This window comes from Chamaea fasciata, unplaced genomic scaffold (genome assembly GCF_029207755.1).
Source record: "Chamaea fasciata isolate MVZ Bird 193981 ecotype frontalis unplaced genomic scaffold, bChaFas1.0.hap1 SCAF_7, whole genome shotgun sequence".
Taxonomy (NCBI): domain Eukaryota; kingdom Metazoa; phylum Chordata; class Aves; order Passeriformes; family Sylviidae; genus Chamaea; species Chamaea fasciata.
Window position 1 is genome coordinate 13,063,143 of NW_027094092.1, and position 25,498 is coordinate 13,088,640.

Here is a 25,498-nt window from a genome sequence, read left to right on the forward strand (position 1 = left end):
AATTCTTTTGTGTAGATCTGAGAGACTGTAAGTTTCTCAACTAATTTCAAGAACAATTCTGATAATTATGATCATTATACTGTAAATAAAACAATACAATATATTGGTCTTGAAGGGGGGGGGGCAGTTAAACTGGAAATTTAAAATGAGGTTATAATACAAAAATCACTTGACAAAATTGATCCAAAAGGAAGTTGCTTCTACCAAGGTCATTCTATAATTGCTGCTGTTGTCTCAGCTTTCACAAGTATACATGCACCATTTCCTGAGCATGGACTACAAGCTTTGATGCCACCCATCCCAAAGCCTTCTCCTGTGCCATGTTGAAGCCTGTTCAGCCAATGACTTCACAGAACAAGGGGAAAACACTTTTTTCCACCTGTTTGGGTTCTGATTTTAACAGGATCAGTATGTTCTGATTGAGAAGAATCAAAAAGGCTGTCTGTTTCACAAGGGAGTTTCCTGTTTGTTTCAGGGTAGGAAATAAGCCTGAAACCACCTAGTATTTCTTGATAAAGTTCTTTGCCAGTGGTGACCACAAGGTTTTCAAATTGTTGCACTGGAATGGCTCATCTTTCTCTCAAGGTAACAACAGAGGTCTCTCATACTATCCAAAGAAAATAATTGTGTTTTCCACATTAAAAAAAAAAAAAAAAAAAAAAAAAAAAAAAAAAAAAAAAAAAAAAAAAATTAAATTACATCAATCTGTCAAACTATGGACCTACTCTCCACAGAGAATGCCCACTGCCAGTAACGCAGGAGGCACCTGAGCCCCACATTGGAAAAAGGGTGTAAAAGACCTATTTGTAAGGGGTAGCACCACTAGACTGCACAAAAAGCACCATAAAGGTCTTCTTACATATTTAAACAGGTATTCAGACATATTTAAATACTCAATGAGAGGCTTATAAAAAGCCTAGACATATAATTAAGTAAATATTAATATGCTTTACATATGCTGAACCATTTATCTGGACAATATTAATGATCATAGTTATATAAAGCAAAAAGCACTAATGACAGTTCCTACTACTATACATGAGAAAAGGAAAGACTGAGAAAGAAGAGGAAGACGCTGGACATTTTGAAAAAAGTCTTTCCAAGAGCTTAAAGAGTTTTTCATTGCAGACCCAAAATGAAATGAGTGCACCTTTTTCTTTTTTAGTAACCCGGACCTTTAAAAGAACAATTTTGCAAAGAGAAATAACACCTTTGTACTTTTAATGTATGTTTATGTAAAATGTGAGTGGCAGTTCCATGTTAATAGACCTTGTTTGGGAAAAAAAAAATCAGTTGCTGAACTATGGTGAGTAATTAGCCCCTTAGCATCCCCTTTCTCCAGGAATGCTTCCTCCTGAGCTGGCTCTTTTAAATAGCTCTGGTCCTTGCTGCCTTTGTTGAGCTTGGAAATTGTGCACATATGAGAGAAATTAAGCCCTCATTTAACAGGGACACATGTCTGTCAAGTCCAGAGGAACAAAGGCTGGTCCCTGGGGGCTACTCAGCTCCCTGAGGCTGCCACTCATTCTGTTAGCAATGCTTACCCTTTACAGATTGTGTATAAAACCCAATAAATCATTTCATCTGCTCTGGTTAATATACACATGAGCCCAGGACTTTCTTCAATGTATTTTTTTTTTATTTTGCTTGCAACTCCTCATATTTATTAAGAGGTGACCCCTCTTTGCCAGAGTTTTGCCAGGTTTTTACTTTTATGCAATAATGTTAATATCTGTGAAGTAAACCTGAAACATTTACTGTCAGAAATAAAGACATTTGATGCCACATCTATTTCACACAGGAAATGTTTTACGACTCTTTAATGGTCAATAATCATCAGTGTCTATTGTATAAATTACTAGTATATTCTGTTCCTCCTAAAGTTATGTCTAAAATGCCTGCATATTTCAACTGACAGCAAAACAACATAGTAAATAAAATTACGGACATGTAGCCTTGCAAAGGAAGAGACTCTTTTCCTAATTAAACCAAACCAAAAGGAAAGTAATAAAGATATCATTTTAGTTTTGTTCTTTACAAAGCGTTATCACAAAGACACATCTATGTTGTCCTACATAAAATAAAAGAAAAAGGACTCTGATGATTAAAAAGAAAATTTAATTGCACATAGTGATAACTGAAGTAAACACATTCAAGACAAAAATATTCATGCACAATATATAAGCTACCCCTGAGCTCTCTGTAGTGGATGAACACACTTATCCCCAAGTATAACTTCACACAGACCAGAGGAATATTTTACAGTTGATAAAAAAAAAAGTAAAATGAAATACTGTCATTTCCACGTGAGCTCTTTTTGTATTTAAAAAGAGAGTCTAATTCTGTACTTCTAGTATTAGACTGACATAAATGGAAAGAACATGAACAACACCAGCTAAGGAAATGGCACCCTGCACTGCACTCAATGAAGCAACACTCTCCCTAAGTTTAGTGTGAGTTTTTCCTTATACTTGAGTGTAGGATTAAGCCAATACAGAAAAATTACTGGTGTAGAATAAAAACAAATTAAAGTGCAGAGTTGTATCTTCTTTCCCTGAAATGGTGAAAGCAATATTTCAATGCCTGCTTTAACAGGGGCCTTTTTTTTTTTTTTTTTTTATTTTGTCCACTCTGCAATTTTTAGCTAACACACTGAAAGCCTGCCATTTCTGGAGCAACAATATTATGCTTTGTATTGAAAACCACAAAATAAAGAGGGCTGACTGTTCTGACAGCTTTAATCCTGATGATACTTGGAGACCCAAGTAAAAAGAAACTGGTACAGCATGGAGTTTTCCCCGCTCAGCAGGCAGAGAAAAAGCAGTTCTGGATTTGATAAGTAAAACCAGATATAGTTGATGGTTATATGCTAAAGCCCTGCAATTAATGGAAAACATCAACAGTCCAATGAACTTGCATATCAGTGGGGTCTTTGAGAAGGCCTTTTCTCCCATCTTGTTGAAAACTCATCAACTATACAAGTCAGGACCTTTTTTTTTTTTTTTTTTTTTTTTTTTTTGGTGTGTGTGTGTAAAGAATCATGCATGTTCCACTGTTGTCAAAGGGGAAGACATAAAATACCAAGACTCCAGATCCCATTTATACATTAAACAAACCCCTGTGCATGTCATTATTGATATTTCTCACTGCAAATTCGTGCCACAGTAGCAATGAAAAGCACCAGGCAGGATTATGACCTCAACATGAGGTGCTTCACAAATATGAAGATGTGGCCCACTTGTCCTGAAGATTCTGACAGTCAGAAAAAAACTGATGTAGCTTGTTTTGGTTAAAAATAGCAATCACAGTTAAAAACCATCCATCCTTAGACTGTCATCAAAGGCTACAATTCAGTGTATATTAAAATCAGGATATTAACAAATAATAACTTTATAAAACCAAATCTTCACAAGGAAACGATACTATTCTACCATGCCCCTGCAATCCTAAAAGTGACAGAAATGCAATCAATAACCTATTTCTTACTAATAAAAACTGTACAATGAAGTGTACATATTTACATTATTCAGCTTAATAGAGTTATACAGCTTTGCCTCCACCACATGAACATAGAGTGCATTTCTGAATAATTGACTGAACAGACACCAAAAAGGAAAGCGACTGTGTCTACTGTGCAGCCACAGTAACAGTCAGGAATGATTCTGAAAGCGTAAGTAAATTAAAAGTAAGCCATTATCAGCAAAAATAAGTGTGTCATAAAAGTAGTTTTCATTCTAGAAAGAACCTGGCTTAACATGATTTGAATTGGGTTCAAATTAAAAACCTTGGTCCACAAGCCACAAAACAAAGTAGAGACTTTCATTTGAGCAGAATTTGACTCATTCCTCAATGCCCGTATCAGATTTACCTGGTAACAGATCAGTTTCTAAAGTTGGCCACAAGCAAGAATTACCCCAGGATGGATTTTTTTCCCTTGAGCAAAAGTGATCAGAAACTCTGAGCCACTTTATCCACCTACTCTTTACAGATCAAAATGCAAAATGTTGCCGTGAAAACAAGGGAGAATATGCAAAGGTGTTATATGCTATGTATGCCACTGACATAATACTTTAATAGGATATGCTGTAATTTCCTGCAATTAATATCTTAGCAGAGCTATAAAGGCTTTTTTCCAAAATTATACCATTGCATTTACAACACTAAAATTAACGTTGTGTCAACCTTTCCATTATAAGCCCCCTTTTTCAGAGGTTTATAACTTGGCTGTAAAAATATATTCTGGCCTAAAATGTGGCATGTAAGATCCCCATTTAGAAGCAGCCATTTTGATTAAATAAAAAACATTATTTAAGCCTGTTTCAAGTAAGTCTTGACTGCCCTACAAACTGTGTGAGGGACCGCCAAGAAGTGTAGGCATTCTTCAAATAAAAACTTGTTTTCTCTCCACAATAAAGCCACTGTTCAAAGGATGTCTCACAGCCGTGGAATTTGCTCCACATCTCTAAGGAAAATACGTGGATTTGGGAAACTACAGACTACAGTGAGAGTAGCGTCCCCACTTGTCTGTTTGTGTGTGACAGTGGCTGTACTTCTGGTCAGCAGCTGAGCTGCACAGGAGACTCAAGCTCCCCAAAATGGTGAGAGGAGCAAACAAATATTTCCCCATCTGGCTGAAGTGGATTCACTCTGCCTAAAAGCTCCAACAGAGTAAAATAAGGCAAGTGGCAAGCTGATAGAAAATCATGATAAAATGCATGATCAAGATGGTAGAGAACCACCCTATGAATCCTGAAATCACAGATTTCAAGTCTGTCAAATTTCATATAAGAACTGAATCGAGTCACTTTGGAAATTTAACTAAGGTGCTTAAATTAGGAACCTCGTTGTCTAATCAACAGAAGGTAATTCACAGCACCTGGACTGCTTTATATATGGAGCCAAAAGTCCTAATTCAGTCACCCAAATTAGATATCTAAAATTAGATGCCCCCAAATATCTATATGCTTTTTATTCTGCCTCAAAAGAGTGTTGTGAGGATAATACGCTTCTGCTTATGAGACACTCAGATATGCAGTTACAGAGGAGATGAGTATCCTGAAAATATATCACCAATAAAATTCAATGAGATGGAAAAGGCAAAGCTAGAAATGTGATAGTGGCGTTCGTCATACCAATCACTCCGTGTCAGAGCAAAAACAAGTGCCATACCCCCTCTTCTGAGTATGGTTTATCTCTATATATTATATTAGATACACTGCTTTGTCAAGTGCAGAACCTCAGTCTATGCTTAGGCTTATATTAAGTACATATTGCACTATTTTGTTACCTGTAGCAAGTAGCCACACAACTCCTTTGTCTAGCTGATCTAGATTTTAAGCTAAACATGTATTCCTCCAACTGGTTAATCTCTCATTTACAGAATAAAAATGCCTAATACATTACTTTGAAATAAAGTTCCCTAACTCAGAAGTGCCCTTCCATACTGTGTGACAGTGGTGTGTCTCAAGGTGGATTTCACACTTCACTATCAACTGTGAAGTTCTTTGCTTTTATTATTTGGTGTTACAATTTTATTGGTTTCTTACACTGTCATTTTGGGTGGGTGAATGCGATTAATTCAGCACTTCATAGTGCACCATTGTATACTGTTTACATCATTTATTTTCTTTTTACTGAATGATTACAAATTTCAATTTAAAGTTAATAACATTCTGTGGGAGTTACTGTATGCGAATTAACCGTGATGATGTCAGTGCATCCCTCTGGAATTTAAAAGATATTTTGCTGTGTTATATCATGTGCCGCACAGTACATCAATTTTTATTTCCCATCCCTCAAGTATGGAATGCACACTGTGAAACTTCTAGATTCTCAATCTAGACATAATTTACCCAAGCTGTGCAAATGCCCAGCTTGCTGAAGATGATATATACAAGATTTATATTAGAGACTAGTTCTTTCAAGAAAGCACAAACCTTGCATACTACACAAGCCACTATATTATCTAATTATTTGGGGAGAGGGGTTTCTAATGTTACAGACAAAGGGAAATAGCATGTAAAGTGCAGTCATAAACCAATTTTTCCTTACTTTAACAACTTGAAGATTAGATAGGTAAATCCCAGGCAAGGCCATTTATCTTCTTTGAGGACTATGCTTTGACATTTTTGTGAGTGTCTGGATTAGCTGGTTGCGTAAAACAGTGAATATTAGAAATATTCATTCACTTTACTTTTACTTACATGCTGTCAAGCATATACCAAATGTTAAACAGCATCTAGTTTGCTCATTTGCTGGATTGCACATACTATTGCTTTCTGTATGTGAATTCATAATTTCTGAATGCATTCAGAGAGCAATGCACTTACTTCTTCCTTGCTGTCATGATATTAAGTATATTAAAAATAAGTTTTTATGCTCAAATTGATTCAGTAATATGCTTACATTCTGCAATATTCCAGCAATTACAACTAAAAAAAGCTTTGATTCCTTAGGCCAGGATTTAGTTCATCTGATAAATTTAAGTTTTTACTGTGAGATTTCAAGAAGTACATTACAATTTATTTGCTATATGCTTTTGGCCTTTTTAATGTGGAGCTGTACTTCATCATTTTCCTCCAAATACATGCTTCTGCAGACCGAAATTTTGACCTCTGATATCACCACATTCCAGCCTTGCCTGTATATCTGAATATCTCCATAAATCAAGTCATTTCAATACTAACATTTATTAACTTTTTTCTTTTTTCAGTATCTCCTGATTTGTATGTCAAATAGTGGAGGTGGTGGGGGTAAAAAAAAAAAAAAAAAAAAAAAAAGAAGAAAAGGCAATGCAAGGCCTGATTGTTTTCCCTCTTGGCCATCACATGGTTGTCAATCGTAAAAATCATCACTGAAAAAGTAACTTACAAGAAATGAAAGGCCAGTATCTCAAGCAGTTCCTGTCAGTCCTGGGATATGTTTCCATGTAACGCTGAAGTAAGACATGAAAAAGAGCTGGCGTGCCCAAATGGTGGCCTGTTTTTTCCAGCCACATCTGTTTGTCTAATGAAACAAATTACATTCCCTAAAATCCCTGCTGCATTTATACCTTTGATATTCCAACCACAATACTAATATCATAAGTCCTTCCTTGCAAGAAGTGCTCACTTCTGCAAAGCCCATTTATGTGAGTAACACTTAGTGCACAAGTCATCAAACACTGCCTGAGCGGGTGTTACTCAAGTAAGTAAGACTTCACAGGATCAGTTCTGTTGAATAGGCTGCCAGTTGGCACCATTTCCACTCCCAGTTATCCATTTTGCTTTGTGCACATGCCACTTAGGAACAAAACTGGTTTTCTGCGCTGGAGCGTTACTATTACGTTATCCCAAATACTGCAATATTGAAAGGAGTACATCATCAGACTGAGAGAAGGGCACCAGAGAGGTTCAGAGGAGCATCACCTCTGCCAAACTCCTTGGGAGCTAGACCATGGTGCCTGGCTCAGCCATGGCAGTTGCTCCACACTGGGTTGGAACGGGCAGAACCAGCCAAGAGTGACCCCCAGGCAGCAGCACAGGTGGGCAGCAAATATTTGCTTGATCCTCTGCTGTTATTTGGGTGCTGGTTATAATCTGCCTCCAAATTAAAACGACTCAGATCATGGGCTCTTTTCTAAGTGAAGCCTGTAGAAGTCATCTCTGGGCTGAATAGAATCAGTGAGATTTTAGCCTCTGGCTTTGGCAGAGGCACAGCTGAGAACAAGCCCTTAAGCCACTGGTGAGGATACAGCACAGCACGCCCCAAGCAAACGAAGCAGCAGGACTTGAACTGGGGTTGCCTATGTCTTCATTTCCAATTTTAAAACACACGTGGGAGAGGGAAAGTGGGAGGACAGCTACTATCATTTTCTGCACCAACATGAGCCCAAGAAACAACGACATTTTCTTTGGTTTAACTAATTTCCACACATCAGATCATGTTCGGCACCCGTGTGCCAGAGTCCTATTCTTCAAGACTGTTGAAATACCACTTTTCGAAACATGTGTGCTAACATTTGGCCAACACCACCACAAGATCATTTTATTAACTTGTAGCTCATTTCATAGACTGCTGCTCATGTTGCTAACATATGCTATTCTACCATTTACTGCTCTATAATTAGAGAAGTCATATGAAAGAGATACACAAGGCTTAATTTTTGCATTAAATACAATTTGTTTAGACTCGGGTAGGCGAAATAAGGAAAAAAAAGTCATATAATGAATTAGCAAACTGCAAGGCAGCTAATTTAACTCTTAAAAGGTCACAGCAAAAATTTTTTAAAACACAACCTCCCCCTTCATGACTGCATGCAGTTTTAAGAGTCATATCCAGATCTATATTCTGCTCTGCCAGGATAAAACTTGTTTCCAGGGACTGAGGGCCTCAGGGGCAGAGCAGCTAGCAGGATCCTTGCAAATGGGGGACCAAGGGGTAGGATCAGAAGCTTACAAGTAGCAGAGAAGTATGAACCTTTCACACACTGTGTCTTTTCTGCCACCACCATGCTGTTATACCAAAGCATTTGTAGTATGGAAGAGGTTGAATAAAGGATAGAGCATCACCAGAATATTTATTACAGCATGTGCTGCTCAGAGAAGGCAAGGATCCTACATCACTTCTCTTTCCTCACAGCTGACAGAGAAAATTCCAAGCCAGCCAGCCATGAAGATGCCTTTTACTGGGAAAAGCTGGCTGATAATAGATCTTTTGCTTGAGTAATTATCACATAAGGACTTTAGGACTCATTAATAAGCCAGTATGTAATAATAAATAAAATATGAAACATTTGACTTTGATGTTTAGCATATTTGTCTCTCCTGCATTGGATCAGTTTCAATTTACACCAGGCAAGTTAGGAGCTGGACAGGAGCTGTGGTGCCACACCTACGGCAGAGCCCTGCGCAGTGCAATCGGCGGTTTAGCAGCCAGCTACGAGTTACAGGCGCGTCACGGCGTCTCTCTCTTCCCACTGCACACAACTGCATTGCAGAAGGGAGTTGGATGTATATTATTTTTAATACCCAGCTGCTTAAAGAACAGTAGAAATATATACCAGTGACGGCTGGGAATCAATTCACAAGCAAACTGGGTTTTAAGGGAAATGCGTCCTTTCTACTGTAAATTAATAAACTGCAGCTATAGTTTATTAAGCCACCACAGTATTTTACATTTTCCACTGCCATAATCTTGACTGCGTATAAATTACAGTACTTTTACCTATTCTTTAATCCAGAAACATCATTATTAAAATGTTTGATGGAGGCTGCAGTGCATCTATCATTACTTGTAAAAGTTAATTAGATTAGATAAAAGAAATAATTAGATTTGCATTTTTATCCTGGTTTTAAACTTCCAAAGAAGATCACAACAGTGTGCCTGTGGGCAATTAAAAACAGCATACAGCAGTGAAATATAAAGGCAAAAAAAAGGTCTGTTTTTCCTGGCTAATTCATGATTGAAGATACAATTACAAAATATTTTAAGGGTTTGCTGAAGCTGGGGGCTATTCCTAGACTTCTAAGCTTTGTTTATAACTCTCTCTCTCTTTCAAGGGAGTATCTGATCTGCGTACCCTGCCAATAGAAGTATCAAATTGCTTTCAATGGCTTTATTTGGTCCTGTGCAGAGCTTGCTGGAAGGGGATCAGTTTCACGATCAATAACAAAAAAAAAAAAAAAAAAAAAAAAAAAAAAAAAAAAAAAAAAAAAAAAAAAAGATAGAGGAGAATATTCCCTAGTGCTGGAACAGTAGCACTGCCATTGCTTTTGCTTATCAACACTAAATAGAGTTTACAAAGAGAGACAACCTCAGAGCGCACAACTGCGCTGACAATAACTGGATTCCAGCTTGTGCATTTTCAGCAAGCTCTCTGCAAGGAGCTTTAACCTGTCTCCAAAAGGCAATAAATGAAAAGTTCAGCTCTTAAAATTGGAGGTCAGTTACATACTTAATGATTAAGCGTATCTTTAAATCTATTTCTACTATTATTATCCTAGCAAAAAATTAATTAACCAGGTCAGGGAGGCTAGGAAGGCTAATGTGGAATGTAATTATTCCTGATCTTCAGACATGTACTTCACATAAAGAGATAGTCCTTATTCAGCTCACCAGGTACCTCAATTGTCAGTAGTTAATCATGGATAAGAAGAGAGACTCATTGGTTCAGTCTCTTAAGTTTTACTTATGATTCAAATGATTCCTATTCAAAGGCAGTTTAAATAGTTGTAATTTTATGTTACTATTCTTTTGTCTGTTTACTATCACAGTAATCACGTTCACTCTATTTGAGGAAAACAGAAAATGTAAGAACATTTATAGGAAAGTAGAGCAGCATGAATGTATAGATTAAAACTAGAAAAAAATACTATTAGGAATAATTTCTAGCAGCTAAATTAAAACAGAATACTTATGAGAGCAGAGGAAACCAGTTTCTCTATGCAATGGAAATTGTACTGATTCAAACAGAAAATGAAATGCTCTGCAATGGCATTAAGCCCAGTAAAGAGGAGTAAGGTGAAGGGAAATGAACAAAAGCAACTTGGATCATCTTTCATAGTTACCCTCTTCACAAATTTCTGCAGAAAAGCTCAACCACCAGTGTCCCTTTTAAAGATTTCAGCCACAATTTAGGACTTGTTCTGATGAAACCTACCCACAAGAGGAGGGAAACCCTAACAACTTTCATCCCTTAAATCCACACACCCATTTTCAGAGGGAAATCCGGAGCAACAGGCTCCGAGCATCAGTGGGATCCACCCCTTTTCCTCAGATGGGCGCTGAAGTCCCCAAGCCCCATTTTGAAAGGACTCAATTCTCATAATGAGGCACAGAAGTCACAGGGATTTCAGGACCCCTGGTTTGGAGACATTTAAGAAATACATGTTTTCTCTTTTTCCAAGCTAATCTTCATGATGTACTTCCAAATTCCTCCTTTAACCAGCTTTTTCACTTATTCCTAGAGATTTTCACTTTCATAGCACAGGCTAAGAGATGTTCCTGAATTAGTCCAATTTTGTTCCCTGTACTTCAGGATGAATATTTTTTATTAAACAAACAAACAAAACCCATATATTACACAAAATCTTAATCAACCTCTAGACTGATCTGTGAGCTCTTATTTGCCCCACGTTATTTTCTCAACTTTAATTTGCACTGAAAGCAATGATTTCTCTGCACAGTTCTGCGGAACGAAGAACTCAATTTGGCATACTAGATTTTTTCCCATCTCTGTGGACTCCTCTCTAGAACAGTGTTTATGAATATTATGAACATTTGAGCAGAAAAGTAATAATACACTGCATTTATTTGAAAATTTTCGTTTAAGATTCTCAAAACATTACATTTAAACTCAGGAAAAGGAAATTATTTGCCAAATTTCTGATAATCAGAGACAAGACTGAGGAGAAGTCCACATTCCCACTCCCTTTAGCCAACAAAACCACTTTCCCCGATACATATACCCTGATAGAAACATTAGCTTCCTGTAGAAAACATGAGCTGATTATGCAGAACATTTAATGACCTCTGCACTCTTGAAATATCTACTTTGTTTTCATACACTAAGCCTAGATAAAGTGCTCTTTGCTCATAGACTATTGACAAAGTTCTAGATGTATAACAAGTCTGGAGTAAGGTGCTCCAGTAAATGGTCTCAAAACAAAAACAAAGACAAACAAACAACAACACAAAAACAAACAAACATAAAAAAAACTTCCACAAATTAAATAAGGTGTTAAAATGATTACATAAACAGATCATATACAGCACAATATATATATAATAAATACTAAGTAATGCAAATTCTCAGTATATTAACCCAGTAGTTGTCCAGGGGAAGCGCGTATTACTTAATATAAATTATTTTAAATTTTGTTTGTGGCTGACGCGTTATAAGCCCCATCTAAAGCAATTTCTAATTGCTTAAATGGTTAAACTTGGTGCACTTATTCACAGAAACTCTCGTTCAGGAATTAACACTGCACCTCAGGAGAATGCAGTTGCCACACTGTGTGTCTCATGGTGAAAACATTGCATCAGCAATGCCCCTCTCCCACATCCTGGAGAACACCCTGTACTTGCCTCAAGTAGCTGTGCCCTGAATAAGCCTCTGCCCAGATGGAACTGGCACCTGTGCTGCTCACATTTTGTAATCACTTCAAAAGGGGAGTGGCAGGGAATGGTACTATTGTTTTCCCAAGACTACGAAGTACAGATAAGAGCCCACTCCATTCTCTGTAGGTAATCACTGTTTCCTGACAATTGTTGCTCAAGAGTGTCTTTGAAGACACCTTCTAAAAAATTCCTCCTAAACAAAATCAAGTTATTGGGGACAGAGCTGCAAATTCTACCAGGCCCAAAAACCAAGCTGGGATTGCAAACATTTAACAGAAATTTTGTTTCCCCTTCAAAACATAGAGAGCACAATTCACCTCACCTCACATCAGATCTCTACACTAAAGGCATTGGTATGCATATCCTTCTTAGTTAATGGAGAGAAACAGCCATTTTAGGGAACAATTTATCTGATATATTTTAAATATCTACTTTAGAACAAGACAAATGGTATCCTGAAATTATTCACTTTGCTTCTCACTGCTCGCTACAAGAACAATCTGGATAATTAATTGAGATAGATTCTGTACTGCAGTTACCTATTTTTGATATGGTGAATTCCACTCAGAGTCACCAGTGTGACTTCAGTACTGGTATTGAGGTTTCTTGGGAAGATGGTGGGAGAGGATCCGGGAGAACCAGCAACAGCACTGTTTCTGACACCTGCCTCCAATTTTGCCTCCATCCCAGCTCTAGCCCTTAAGGAACTACACACCTCAGACTGTAACACCCATAACCAACTCTACAGCAGCAAACTTACTACAACCTGCAGAGACAACTTAGCAACTTCTCAAGCAACTTCTGGCTGCCAAACCTGCCACAAAATGAAGACAGAACAACTGAACAGAGCAGGACCACTTGGTTCACGAGCAAATGGACTATGTGAGCGGGTGTTTAGCCTAGAAGACAATCTCCCAGGAAACTTCCTTTTAGTAATCTCCCTGTAAGACCATTGGATGTTTAACTTGCATCTGCCAAGTGTGCCTAGTGCGTCTTACTGGAGCTTACAGCATTCCTTGGGCCATGAGATTCCCACTACCAATCTGGCTGACCCGCTGGGAGAAGGAACAGTCCTCACTGCCTCAAACACACTGATTGAGTGTTTAGGTAAATGTAAAAATCCAGTAAATGTAAAAATCATAAAAAAATAAAGAGGCCAAACCACTGAGGAGCCATGGCATAAGAGTACTATATACTGGCAAGAATTTGGAAGCAAATACAGGGACGAGTCACCAAGAAATAGTTCAGATGAACAGAATAACCATTGAAACACTTCTTTGCATGTACATCTAGGAAAGGACAGGAAAGAAAACTTGTGGAGGGTTCAGCACTGTGTAAGAGGAAAGATGGAAATGAATGAGAAAATGGACTTAAAATCTATTCTAGAATGAATTCTAAAACTACTTTTCCCTGGGGATAGTGGAAGGGTAAAGCTACTGGAAAATATTGACTGAAGTAAAACATAAAGTACCTTTGAACTTTTTACTATGGAACACGTACTCCCACCCAAATATACCTACAGTTCTCCAAACAGAAACAAAAAAATCAAGTCATAATTCCTCTGTCTGTTTCCTAATTTTTAAAGGAATTTTAAAAATTAGAAATTTCTCATACAGATAAGTCTTCTGTTTTGTAGACACATCTGGGTTTCAGTCTTAGCTTTTATGCCAAGATCTTTTATATTATTCTTTGCTTTCTGAAGCCAGACTTGCAAATAGCACTTAGAGAAGGTGGTGTATTTTTTCTTTTCGCTCTTCTTAATATCCCTTTCATCCTTGATGTACATCTAATATGAACATACAATCTCCTAATAGGCAACAACAATAATGGTGCTTTACAATTCAATTGTCTCTCTCATGCGAGGTATTAACACGTCTATATTTGTTAAATAAACTCTTTAAAAGTGTAACTGAGACTACATTACAACATTTTCAAAAGCATTTACAAGCATTCCTTTGGGATGAGGGAAAGAAAAACTTCAGTTTTGGCATCTAGTAACATAGCAATCAGCTAATTAAGGAAAAGAAATGGATAGCCCAAGCTTATAAGAAATGATTGGCAGCACAATCATTTGTCAGACCAGACTGAAATATTACAATCAGTGAACAGGCCCATGGAAATGCTTCCAAAGTGGGAAGCAGAAAAGGTAATGCAGTCACATGCCAACAATGCCTCTACATCCATGTCACTCCCTACCCACGTACACTTGCACAAAATTAAACCGTGTTCAGAGTACAAGTACAGATAATTAAATATCTCCAGAATACTTCCAGATCCACAAGGGTATAATTACTGCAGAGGCACCTGGAACATATATACCTGTGGGTCTTTGTACATGAGCCGACTGGTGCCAGGGACTTAGTACTGCTTCAATGTCTCAATTTTGCCTTTGTAGAACATAGAATTCCTCCAACAATAATTGAGACTGTTTTTACTTCACACAATACAAGTCAAACTGATTACAGATTTCAGAATTATGACAAGATGGTGAGATTTAAAAATAGCTCATAACTTTCAGAAGAAAACTTTGCCTATTAAAGTTCTTTGCACCAAAAAAGATATCTGACAATAATTTTCTGCTACACAAGGAACTCCCATAAAGACCAACTTGTCTGTGGTTTGTTAGTAAAGCATGTGGCTGCTTTATTTTAGACCCTTCCCTCTCCATAAATGGAACTTAAGTATAATCAGAAGAGAGCAATAAAATACACTGACCTGAATTTGCTGCTGCAGTAGATTGATTTTGTGCTGCTGTTGCAGAAGTTGCTGCTGTTGTCTTGCAATCTATTAGAAATAAAATTTCCATTAAATTAAAACAGTAATATTGAAATTTCAATACTATTGACCGAAAAACATAATATTTGTTATTCTTTATTGTATTTTATTAAGCATATTAATTTTTTTAAATGGGGCATCTTCTAGAGGTAAATCTAAATGTAACATAAAAATCTACTTAGCAAGTAAGAAATATGTATTTTAAACAGTGAGGCCTTAGCTCTGAGAAGCACAGAAACTGGTTTATTTGTGTGCATGTGAATAATCTCATCACTATTCAACAAAGCATTTAAGCCCGTGGTGGTCTTTAACTATGATGCATTACTGTTAGCTACAATGGGAATGAAACATATGCTTAAAATCAAGGGCTTTTCTGAATGGGGATGGGATTATGCAGGTGCTGAAGGTTAAACATACATTTTCCTGCTTTGCTGAACTGGAGCCTTAGCTAGTGTTTATAGATGTTTCACTATTCAGCACAAGCTCCTAGGGCTAAGCTTCTCCGTCTTCCTTCACAATGAGCAGCACATTACATCTCTTGTAAACCCCAAATATCACCCTTGGAGCTACTTAAGAGAAGCAAAGCCTTATTCTGTGTAAAAGCAGTACCTAGTGCTCAGCAACTCATCCTCCACACAAGCCTATGAAATATGTAGATATTCTTACCCTCTTTTGGTAGATTCAGTAAGGGATCTAGAGGATAAAAGTTCACTCTATCCCTAACATAGATGGAGAAAGGCAAATGTTCAGGGTAGGGAACACTAAGAGACTGGTGAGAATTTGCTACAGATACTCCATCTACCTCCCTGATTCCCACAAAATCAGCATGCTAGAGCAGAAGGGAAATAGGATCCTGCCCTCGGACCACAGAGCTGCCCCCGGCAATGGGTGATGCAGAAGGCAGCCACAGGGGAGAAGCCGCAGGGAGCTGGGGGAACAACTGGACTTCTACTTTAGAAGGGTAAGTGTGCAGCAGAATGAAATGAGGACAAGATTTGTGTTTCCTGGAAATCCCAGCCTCAGCACTTCTGCTACCTTCATTCCATAAGTATAATTTCCCCTCCTATAAATATTTATCTAGAGCAGAGGAATCACATAAAACAGCAAGAAGTTGGTGACAAAGGTATTTTGGTCACTCAAATCCACTGTTTCTCTTTTGGCAAAAACCCTCTTGCTCTCCTTCCCCAACATCTTCTGAACACACTTAACTCTGTTATAAACAGAGAAAGCTAAGTCAAATGTTTTTATGATTAAAAAATGACAGGAATGTATCAAGGTTGGTTTGGAAATAAACAATCACATACTTCTAGTGAAAACTGTTCAGATTAACTCATAAGGAATTTGCAGTCACATATTAACAGCTTGTAATTGTGCACACACGGAGACCAAGGCTGTCATTTCCCTAATCTCTCACTGTCACATGGAAATAACTCAAAGTTTTTTCAGTTAAAATTCACTTTTGTAAGAGAAATCAACACAAAATTTATACGCATTATAAGTCTTGTACACCGCCCCAAGGAGGCAAATTAAGGTCTGCACGATTCTGGGGCTGGATGAAGGCAAAGGGCCACAAGAAAATGGAGTCAAGCAACTCTCACAGATTACTACACTGATGCTTGTAACGGAGCTCAAACTCCTTTTAGGAGCCTGGTGTTCAAACATTTCTGGATGAACCTCCAGGCAAGTCAATAAAATACAGTGAATGAGGACTGATGAGCAGACCCTTGTGCATGAGTGAAAAAGGGAATTCAAAGAGAGCTGGCAGCTCATGTGCCCAGGTAGCCCAGGGGCAGGTCCTAGAACCTCAGGTATTTGTTGTCAGCACAGTGAGCAGCAGTGGTGTCTGTGCTTGGTGAAACAACCCTAGTGGGGACAGTGCTATCTGGGATATTTAAAACCTCTGTGAGAGCTGGAGTTACCACTTTAAATGAGCAACACACACAATTGTGTGACTCCATCTTAGAAGTGCCGGGGTTGTAGCTAAAGATAAGGTCTCTCAGGTTTATGTCCACATTGCCCCTGCTGCTGGAGCCTCAGCAAAGGTAAAAGATGATTACAGTATGCAGCCTCACAGTGAAATTATACAGAGCATGGAGCTACATTGTGGGCCATTCTCTCTTGGTGCTGTATCACTTTTTCACAGCTACACAGTACCCTACATCCAGTATTGTTTGGAGCTGCTGATGACCTGGCTGCAGCTTAACACAGTAAACCACAGCCAACACAAGGAGAGGCCTTTGTTCACATGTGCAAAGGAACAGATTTGCCAGGGTTCTGACTGCTAGTGAACAGCTTTTTGTACCTGCATGCACAATGTAGCACCATTTGAATAGGTGTTTCCTGATGAAAACAAGAAATATATCATGGAGCATCTAATCTCAAAGGTTCCTCTTAGCTGGAGCAGTACTGTGACAGAAAATGTACCCAAGGCCCTGCAATGTAATTACCATAGCATCGTCTTGATGTATAGGCTTGACACAGTAAAGTAGGGTACACAAGCACCATGTGGCTCAAATCCTGAATTTTATTTGCCTATCGGTTGAGCTACATGCTCGCTTCATTGAGCATGACAACCTAGTTTTAAGTGTCATTTAATTTTCATTTTGAAATATAATTACAAAGTGTTCACTGTAAGATATCACTCGTCTGCAAATGTGTCAAGATTAATTTGTGCTAGCTTATTCACAAGTGTCAATAGTTAATTACTGTGTCATCTCTAGATGGCTAAATGACATTCTAACTTCTGATTTTTTACAGTGTTCCTTTATGTTATTTTCCATTAGGGGATGAGTCCATATTCCTACATGTGGGCAAATACCCAAGCACATAAAATACCAGACGTCACAACTCATTAAAATCAACAGAGCATACATTGCTGTATATATCCTATAAAATATATTTAACTGAAAAGATAATTCTAGTAATAATGTCAGATTCCTAAAAACCACACATTAATTTAGATCTGTCTGATCTAATGCCTCGGGGACTAGTGCATGGGATCATTGTTGCACTTTTGTTCAGTGAGGACAGTTTGCTGGACAACTGCACCTTTAAAACAAATGAATTATCAAGGAAAACAACCCAAAAAAACAAAAATACAAACCAAGAAAAAACTGTCCATGACCTGAACAAACAAACCAAACCTTACTTATGCAAGGCATTTGAAGTTTTGAGTATGCTTAGGGTTTTTTGTTTAATTATTTTCTTGTCAAAAAGAGAAAGAGTTAAATAATGGTTACAGTCTGGCTTGTTGGTAACTCTCAAAATTGCATCTCAGCGCAAGGAACAAGAACTGTGAAATCGATCATCCACTCCTCCCTTTTTTTTTTTTTTTTTTTTTTTTTTTTTTTTTTTTTTTTTTTTGCTGCGTCCTATAATATTTCATTTTTCAGGAAAAAAGAAAAGTGTAACTTCCACAGATACTTAAGGTCTTTTAACAAAAAAATAAATAAATAAATAAATAAATAAATAAATAAATAAATAAATAAATAAAAACAAACACAGAAGGAAACAACAGCAGGCAGAACAGAGTTTGTGATAAGCATTCTGTGTGAACCATTTTCACAGGTTTCTCTCTTGGAGCCTCACCTGTTCTTGCTGTTGGCGAGCAAGGTCCATTTGCTGCCGTTGTTTCTCAATTTGTGAGGCTGCCAGCTTTTTCTGCTCGTCGTGGGCAGCCAGGAGCTGCTCCCGTAAGCTGATCAGCTGGGTGATCATAGTGGAGAGCTGTCGCTCTTTTTCTGCCAGGCTTTCTGGTGTACCTAAGCGTGGGGGAAAGATGGACTGTAAATATGAGGTAGGCAATAGTTACAAAGCAGTATTTACTACCCCCACAAAAAAAAAAAAAAAAGGCTGCATCACCAGTGTGCTTTTTTCAAACAGCAGCTTGGATATATTTTCTACCAACAAATCTCAAAAGAATGTAACACATAGATTTGCTGTGCTCTAAGCAGGGGAGGATGTAACAGAAATGGGAGCAGAAAAGATATAGAATATTTCCTTTTTTCTGACAGGGATTTATTCTGTATGAATCCCTATATCTTCTCCATCTAAATCTGCCTCATCTAAACTACATTCATAGTTTATCAGACATAATTTTACCTCAGTTTATATATTTTCTCTTTTTTTCACCCCAAGTATCTACAAATGCTTAAAAAGAATTTAAAAGATGCTGTTTAGTGGAAGAAGCAGTTTAAGAATTTACTGATCATTTCTCCGAAATGCCCATATATCTGGTAGGTCATTTAGGTAAATGTAAGTTTTGGTTGTAGAATGTGTATTAAAAATGAGCTTTACTTGTCCCCAAGAGAAATAGCTAACCTGAGAAAATACCTTAAGAATTTTCATTTAACTTTCAAAGTTTACTCTACGGGGAGCACTTAATTGATATGAAACTACGGTACATTTATTCTTTGCACTAATGATGCTTAATGGTGTGTTTAGGGGTAAATTGCATGGGTCTCATAAGTGAGGAGTACAGGGTCCTTTTCCAAATCAATCTGAAAATATCCCTTCTTATATAGGAACATACTAGTCTGTCAGAAACAGCAATGTCTGTTCCTATATGTGAGCCATACAATACGTCTCCTTTTGCGAGCACCTCAGACTCGTAAGTCTGTAACATATAATATAAATAGAGCAAGGTAGAAGTTCAAGAATATTGGAAGAGAATCTGAAAGAGGTTCAGAGTTGGAGGTGGGATAAATAAATCAATTTAATGTTGTACAGTGGCATCAAAAATTAGAGAAAAAAAATAAGTCTGTAGTCTACCACAATGATATGAGAAGTGGCACAAAAGAGAATGTTCAGAAACTTCCTTTCCTCTGTTCACAATAGAGGACTGTGATAAAGAAGTCACAGGACTTTTCAAGAAGAAGAAAATGCGTGAGCAACAGGACGTGGGAGGGAATGGAGAAACTGTCACAAAATTATCACTCCAGCTTCTTCCCAGGAATAAGATGGATACCTTCTGAAGAAGAGGAGAAAGAGGCTGACAGATTTCATAAAGAGAAGGAAGACAAAAAAGGCTCCTGCCAACAAGGTGACAAACACAAGATTATCTACTACTTACATTGTGGGGCCTGTATGATTCCTACACAGAATTTCATTTGCAAAAGCAGCATACAAGAAAATGTCTGTCTGAAACCTCTGCTTTATATGGAAAAAAGAAACTGCATGGCTTAAGTCATTCACTCTAGATAAACCCTGAGAAACAAAGGGTACCTCATTTTCTGTGCATTTATTAATTGTATTTAGAAATGCAAAGTACTGAAAAAGATTCAATTTCTTATTCACCATTAAGTATCTTACTTTTAAAAGTGTTTCCAAGAACCTGATGTTTCCCTACTCTCCAATGCCTAATGTACATCCAGTATACACAGGTCTCCAGAAGAAGAAAAATGTGTAAATTCTGTTGTAGTGGAAATTTTAGGAATTTTAGAAATCTAAAATTCTAGGATTTTAGAAAATTTAGAAATTTAGAAATTCTGTTAGTGATTTATTTAGTCACAAGAGGTATGATGGATGCGTGAAGTTCAAGCTGAAGGACACTCTGCTACCCAGACCAACTCATTGCAAAACCTTAGTGTGATACAAGTGACTGAAGCAATAGAAGAGTTCTGGGCAAAAAGCTGGTACAAGACCGAAACAATAACAAAAGAATTTTTGGAAGTAAGCTTAGGCAGGTGTGTGGCAAGGAAAGTGCCTGCACTGGAAGCGCTGCCTTGCCAGGATCCTTTGGCACGTCCTGAGCTCCATGCTGACATCTGTTTAATTCTCTGCAGCTTCAGTATAGACCTACCTTAACCCTCCTAAACTGAAGATTTTTCTGTATGGTTCAAAGGTTATCTAGGTGGTCTTGAATTCATTTCCATGGGTAAAAGACTCTTCTGCCAAAGAGAAATTCTGTTGCCTATTGTGATGAGATCAACCACTCCACCCACCTATTTTAGAAAGCCAATGGGAAGCAACCTGCTTCCTCAAATGATGCTTATTGTGCTCCACTGCCACCCGGGAAACAACAGCTTGAGACTTTCACATCTGCCAAGCAGCTTTGGCATCATAATGTGAGCCCCTGAGCTTACAGTCATAAAATATTTTACACACCCAAAGCAGATATTAATCTGCCACTCCATTTCCAGGTTATCCTGTATAGCGTGTACTTGCTTCATAACATAAGTAGAAAACCACCACAAAGAGTGCCTGGCTAAGGCTACAAAATATTTTTGTTTTGTTAGGATTTCTTAGAACCATTTGATATAGCAGCCACAAATTATTTTCTTTCCCTGACTTTTTTACAATAGCAGGCAGAAGTAACTGTTCTTATTCAGGAATCCACAGTAATTGTTTTTCTTTCCTTCTCCCTCCCCCGAGAAGCACATCCGAAATAAATGACTCCTTTTAAAATACTCTGCTCTTTAATTTGTACCCTGTTATGTAATCCAGCAACAGAATGGAACTGATGACCACAAAATGTACACTGTGCTCCTGGAAAATCACGAGACCTCCATGAAGCTTCAGGACACCTAACCCAGCCCTGCTCCAGAGGAGAACAAGCACAAAATGAGAATGTTGGTGTATGAACAGTGTGTGTGTGTGGGGGGGGGGGGGGGGGGAGCTATAATTTAATTTTAGAGTGGAAAATCCCAACCATTATTTTACAGTTTAAATACCAATAAAAACCAACTTGCTTAGAATGCAGACCAAATTGAGCTGATCTGGCTGGGACAAGAGAGGTCATCAGTAGCTGTGTGCCATCATCATCTGTTTTGCATCCACTTACTGCAGCGAGCAATGAGATTCCTAAACTCATTACCAGTAAATAAACTTCTGCTGCTGACTGAAAATATCTATAAATAAAATTAAAATACAGCTATCTGTAAAATGTATTTGCCATAAAAACAGATAAAACAAAAAGCTTAGTAAAATATGAACAGTAAATGTGCCAGCTTCTATAAAATATTATATACCACAGCTCTCTCTCTGTTCTAATCCTATTCTCTTACTCCAAAGACAGCAGTGCATTTTTTTCCATGGGGTCTTCCTTATCCCCAAAACACATCTGTCTTGAGTTTCTCTCAGATTTGTCAGGTGGATCAGTGCTCCCCAGGGCCTGCTCCATCTGAAGTATTTTAATTTGACTAAACACCTGATTTATTTTATCTCTCCGATGAGAAAGGCAGTTTGTCTTAATAGAGCCTGTCAGCCCACAGTCCCATTCACAGCAATTTACAGGCAGCCAGGGATGCTGGAAAAGAAGAGTGCTGTGATTCTGTATTTTATCCTCCTCCAGAAAGCACCTAAAAGCAGCTATTCACTGCTACTGCATGTGGCATTTTAGAACTGAATTAGCTTTTTATTCAAGTAACTACACTTGTTGTGAATAGCTTATCTGTAAAATTGCTACATTCACTACTGATTTTATTAACCTTTGGCTCTATCACAAAATGGTCTTCAGTTAGGAAAGAACTTTAAAATTGACACATTTTTTCTTAGAGGCCTTTATTTCAGTGACTACAGATATACTGGATTTGATCCATTGACTCCCTCTACTAGCAGTATTTAAAATTTTGAGTGTTGGTGGGAAGCTGATAGTGTTTAAGGACTTTTTTTTTTTAATGGAAATGTGTCACTCCCATCAAAAGTTCACTAAAAAATATTATTTCTGATAGCACTTTGGGTATATCCCCACCTTTGTGATAATAATCTGGTTGAAGTAATATTTTAATTTTTCCCCTGTATGCTTATTGCTTTACTTTGGATTTTACAAAATCTTTATTTTGGATTTCAGCACAAATTGAGATAAAATATTCGGATTGAAGAGAACTAAGCCATCAAAGAGAACTTTTGACTTTTCGAAATTCTGATCATAGGTCAATCTAACAAGGAGAAAAAAAATAAAAAAGCAGCTATAAATCTGCTGAAAAAGAGAGAAGAGTTCAACTTGTGGTCTAAAATTACATTTAGAAAGCATTCTGCATGTGGCAACACTGTCTTTTAAAACCAATTCAAATACAACAGGATCTCTGGTACATAAAGTAATAGAAAGAGCATCATGTACCTTACACTGCGTTTAATAAAAATCATAAACCTCATCCTGCATTTTATCTATTTAGATTTCTTTAAGAATTGAAAAAAAAAAAAAAACCAACCCACAACCTAGTATGCAGTAAGTATAGCTATACAATATAACTATAGTTTCTATATCAACCACTGGTTTACCACCTTTGAACACTCCTGTTACATTTTACAACCTATTCAGTCTATACACAAATGTCAGCAAGCACTGGAGGCTTCTCAACGTTAAATTTCTTACTGTCCTTGTGGCAAGCTGTCCTGAGGTAGAAGCAGAGTAATATCTGCTGGTAAGGGAAAAAAAGGAGCAGGCATAGCAAAAAAAACAGACTTCTAGGCTTAAATAGCGTAATTTAAACTAACCTCTCTGACACTCAGGAAAAGAAAACTAGATAAAACCATATATTCTGTCAAGTGAATAAAAGACAAAACGCTGGAGTCATAAATAAACTAAAAATTTCATAGGCATGATCCATACCTTGCTAAAGTAGGGTTCTTAGCTGTGACAAAATTACTGTGGGTTCTTGAATGTGTCTTAGTGTCCCAACATGTACACAAAGTGAAACACTATCAATCAGAGGTTTTTATGCCTGGTTAGTTAATGTTTCTGAAGTGCTTTGAGATCTTTGCGTGGAATCTCTACACAGCTGCAAAGCATTATTGGTTCTCTTGAATTCTGTGATTAGTGTAAAACATGACAAATATCAGGCTTGTTTATGCACTGCATCTAAACTAACTTTTGTGCCATACGCTTACAGGAAATACAAATTAATAAATCAGAAATGATTACTCCTGTTACGTTTCTAGAACAAACACATTGTATGACTTTTATGAAATCAGGAGGCAGTAATGCAAGAAAGAAGTGTGGACTTTGCCAGAAACTAAGTAGGGCTTTAAATCACACAACTGCAGCTCTTAAGCATCATCAGCCAAAACAGTTCAACCAACAATCAAAAATGATTTTGAATCAAGTTAGCAATTTCAGCTTTTTTTTTTCCTTTTAAAAAAAAAAAGCCTTTGTGACTCAATCCCTCAGTTATATTGGAGGGGATTTTATTACTCTATGGACATTGTTTGAAAAGAAAGCAAAAACACAATGCTAGACATAAAAGAACGTGTATTTGATCTCAGCTTCCCAGAGATAACCTGGTTAAACCATTCTGTCTAACACCACAGTCTGCCGCACACATCAGATGGGCTGTGATGTTTCCACTTCACAGGCTCTGTCCAGCATTTAGCATTTACCCTTTTTTGATTGGGTCACCTTCTAAATGCCACAAAATAGGGCAGCAAAAGTCAACAAAAATAAACAGGGAAAACAGAAGAAAGTAACAATCTAATGGAAGGGCTTCAGAGATAAAAGTCACTTTGTGAGGGCTGCCTGACTAGGGAGCCCCCTTGCCATTGCAACAGCATCCAATTTGAGTTCTAACTCCAGCAGCAGTTTAAAAAGCTTCCACTCTAAAGGGCCCCAAGTGTATCATAAAGATAAAGCATTTCAGTAGAAAACAGCCACAAAGACCTCTATTATCTTATCAGTCTTTGGTTACAACAGCTGAACCAATATGACTAAGTTCTGAATGACTTTTTTTTTTCCCCCTTTCTTTTTATAACACTGGAATACTGGAATTTCTTTATTTCATGATCAGTTAGCAATTGTTGGTGTTCCCATATGCTACTGTCCTGTTCTTAGTCAATAAAAAAGTTTTATAAATGCTGCCATTGTGCTTTGTAGCATCCCAGTGCAGAAAGCAGCACAGCAAACATGTCCAGCATGCAAAACACACCGGAAAGCTTCTCTCGGGAAGGTGTGAGATCCCTCCCCTCCCTTATGTCTCAAAGTGATTCTGCACTTTCAGCTTTGAGCAAGGAAATTTTATTACCATATGTCCACAGACAGTAATGGGAATTAATATTAAGAACTACTGAAAATATTCTGTAGACAAAAATATGTCAGATTTTGAAAAACATTAAAGAGTTTAAATTAGCTATACTTTGGGAGAAGGATGAAAATGCTTTACTGATAATCCACAAGTTTTCTCCTAGTTCCATATATATTAAAACTCACACGTTACAGCAATTTCTTGGATGAGAGCAATTCAAAACCCATATGATTTGCAAAACAGCCGACTTTTAAAACAATCCTATATTTATCATGGTCCTGTCTTCCTTAGGTTTGCCAAAAAGCTGAATAGCTGAGTGAATATGAAATACTCAGTGAGGCCTTGCTGACCCTTCATTGTCACATGTCACTAGGGCAAGGATTAAGGCAAGGACAGGGACCCACCATCCCCACAAACACCTCACTGAGCTCACAGCCAGCTCTGGGGTCCTGCACCCATTGCCCTTGGGTTTGCCTCATCCCAAGGGTTTCTTCCAGCCCACACATCCAGACCCCTGCCTGCCGCTGAGCCAGGCAGGAGTGTCGCTGAGCTGGGCAGGAGTGCCCTCACAGGCACCTCTGAGTGTTCAGGCTCAACTGAGCCCTATTCAACCAGTTAAAGTGTCCTGCTCTGAGTTTTTTCCCTTCTCAAAAGAGTTGGATGGATTT

At 37.7% G+C, this 25,498-nt stretch overlaps 1 protein-coding gene and 1 long non-coding RNA gene across 9 annotated transcripts in view; one reads left to right on the forward strand and one right to left on the reverse strand.

Moving 5' to 3' along the window:
* The window catches only part of LOC136292206 (uncharacterized), a 34,412-nt gene extending 19,601 nt beyond the window's left edge, over window positions 1-14,811 (forward strand). Inside the window, exon 3 of the long non-coding RNA XR_010721853.1 lies at window positions 12,790-14,811. This is a non-coding gene — a long non-coding RNA (uncharacterized lncRNA). The remainder of the gene's footprint in view (window positions 1-12,789) is intronic.
* Window positions 1-25,498, reverse strand: part of SOX6 (SRY-box transcription factor 6) — a 368,657-nt gene that overhangs the window by 127,869 nt on the left and 215,290 nt on the right. For all 8 annotated transcript variants that reach the window (XM_066187620.1, XM_066187618.1, XM_066187619.1 and 5 more), the window contains 2 exons: window positions 18,463-18,635; window positions 14,815-14,883 (listed from right to left, as the gene is read on the reverse strand). In XM_066187620.1, coding sequence (XP_066043717.1) covers window positions 14,815-14,883; window positions 18,463-18,635 — 242 coding nt within the window. The remainder of the gene's footprint in view (window positions 1-14,814; window positions 14,884-18,462; window positions 18,636-25,498) is intronic.